Genomic DNA, 1,778 nt, shown 5'->3' on the forward strand with positions numbered 1-1,778 from the left:
AGCCGGCCAGGAGGACTACGACCGCCTGCGCCCCCTCTCCTACCCGGACACCGACGTGATCCTCATGTGCTTCTCTGTGGACAGCCCGGACTCGCTGGAGAACATCCCGGAGAAGTGGGTGCCCGAAGTCAAGCACTTCTGCCCCAACGTCCCCATCATCCTGGTGGCCAACAAGAAAGACCTGCGCAACGACGAGCACGTGCGCAACGAGCTGGCCCGCATGAAGCAGGAGCCGGTGCGCACCGAGGATGGCCGCGCCATGGCCATTCGCATCCAGGCCTACGACTACCTGGAGTGCTCGGCCAAGACCAAGGAGGGCGTCCGGGAGGTCTTTGAGACTGCCACCCGGGCTGCCTTGCAGAAGCGCTACGGCACCCAGAACGGCTGCATCAACTGCTGCAAAGTGCTATAGGGCGCGGCTGGAGCGCGGCGCTGGGCACGGCGCCCGGGTCACCCGTCGGCAGGCAGAGAGGAGCTGGGTTGCGCACGCACGCGACGTCTGTCTGTCCCCTCTGCTGGGGGCTGGCGATGAGTCGAGGTGGGGGCTAAGGCCTTGGCTGAAGAGGGTTGTGCTGGCTCAGCCGTGGGGACAGAGGGAGGGGGGGAATTGCATGCCCTGAGTATTGGGAATAACGTGGGGGAGAAGCCTTCTCCTGCCATCGGCCCCTGTGAGTTAATGGCAGACTCGACAACAAAAAGCTGCTGCGACTGGACTGAGCGAACGCTGCACCCGGCTCTTCCCCTTTGCCTACCACCTGCTGCTCCCAGCTCCTGGGCAGCCTCCTCTCTTTTGCAAGAGGAGAGTGATGGAGCTGCGACGCTCGAAGGGACTTCTGCCTCCTGCCCGCATATGCCTCCCCCGGGATGGCTGGGGAAGGGGACTGCATCTCCCGGGGGTCTTTCGGCCAGAGCCTGACCTGTGGTGGATGTTAGTGCCCTGAAGGCAGAGACTGGGAGGGGAGGGTCGTCCCAAGCGAAGCCTTGTATATATCTTACCTTTTCTGTCTTGTGCAAACTGGGGTAGTGCAGGGGGTGCTTATTTAAAGTGAGGTGGGGAGGGGGTGCCCAGCTGGGACTTGTGTTGTGCAAAGGAACTTGCCCTGAGTGACTGATAACCTGCTGATAACGCGAGCCTTGAACCGATTCCAGCTGCAGAAGCCCTCGGGCTGGAAAGTCAAGCTGAACTGACTGTTCTGTCCTCCTTGCTGGACATCCTCCTGAGGGATGAGGCAGGATGAGCAAGGGGGAAGGGATGATATTGCCATATTATGATCTTGGTGCCTGCTCCTTCCTTTAATGTTGTCTTTCTGCAAGTATGTTGATTTGGGTTTATTTAAAAAATTTTTTATTTTCAAAAGAAATTACTTTGCACAACTTGGTGGGGTTTTGTTTCTTAAATTGAATGCTCAATGCACTTGTCATCTGCATACAACACTGTAGCATGGGAAACGTTCTTACTCAGTAACTTCATCTGGGTCTTGTTTTAAATTGTGATTTCCACACAAGACAAAATCAAACCACTGTATCTTTCTGCCTGGGGAAAAAAAAATGGGTGAGAGCACTGTTGCCTCTGCAGTGAGTACATCAGACACCAATGCTAAAGGGCAATTTAAAGAATCTGGGTTTATTTAAAACTTTTCACTCGGGTTGGCTACCCTGTGAAAATCTTGTGTTTCTCTGGTTCAGAGAACAAATGTATCCATTTCTGTTTGTTTACTTTTCCTCCCTCTTCCCTCAACAGTGGTACTGAGACTGTTCTCTGGTTTTGTTTTTAATAA

The 1,778-nt window shown here is 54.4% G+C and overlaps 1 protein-coding gene across 1 annotated transcript; it reads left to right on the forward strand.

The window, feature by feature from the left end:
- Positions 1-7: 7 nt before the first annotated feature.
- LOC104516705 (rho-related GTP-binding protein RhoB) lies at positions 8-895 on the forward strand. The gene has a single exon (XM_010161126.1). The coding sequence runs from the start codon at positions 65-67 to the stop codon at positions 410-412; it is 348 nt and encodes a 115-aa protein (XP_010159428.1). The 5' UTR covers positions 8-64; the 3' UTR covers positions 413-895.
- Positions 896-1,778: the final 883 nt, after the last annotated feature.

The sequence above is a fragment of the Eurypyga helias genome, unplaced genomic scaffold (assembly GCF_000690775.1).
Source record: "Eurypyga helias isolate BGI_N326 unplaced genomic scaffold, ASM69077v1 scaffold11601, whole genome shotgun sequence".
NCBI classification, from domain to species: Eukaryota; Metazoa; Chordata; class Aves; order Eurypygiformes; family Eurypygidae; genus Eurypyga; species Eurypyga helias.

What these genes read in the sequence shown, in the direction of transcription:
- LOC104516705 (XM_010161126.1), top strand. Translation starts at nt 65, where the DNA reads ATGTGCTTCTCTGTGGACAGCCCGGACTCGCTGGAGAACATCCCGGAG.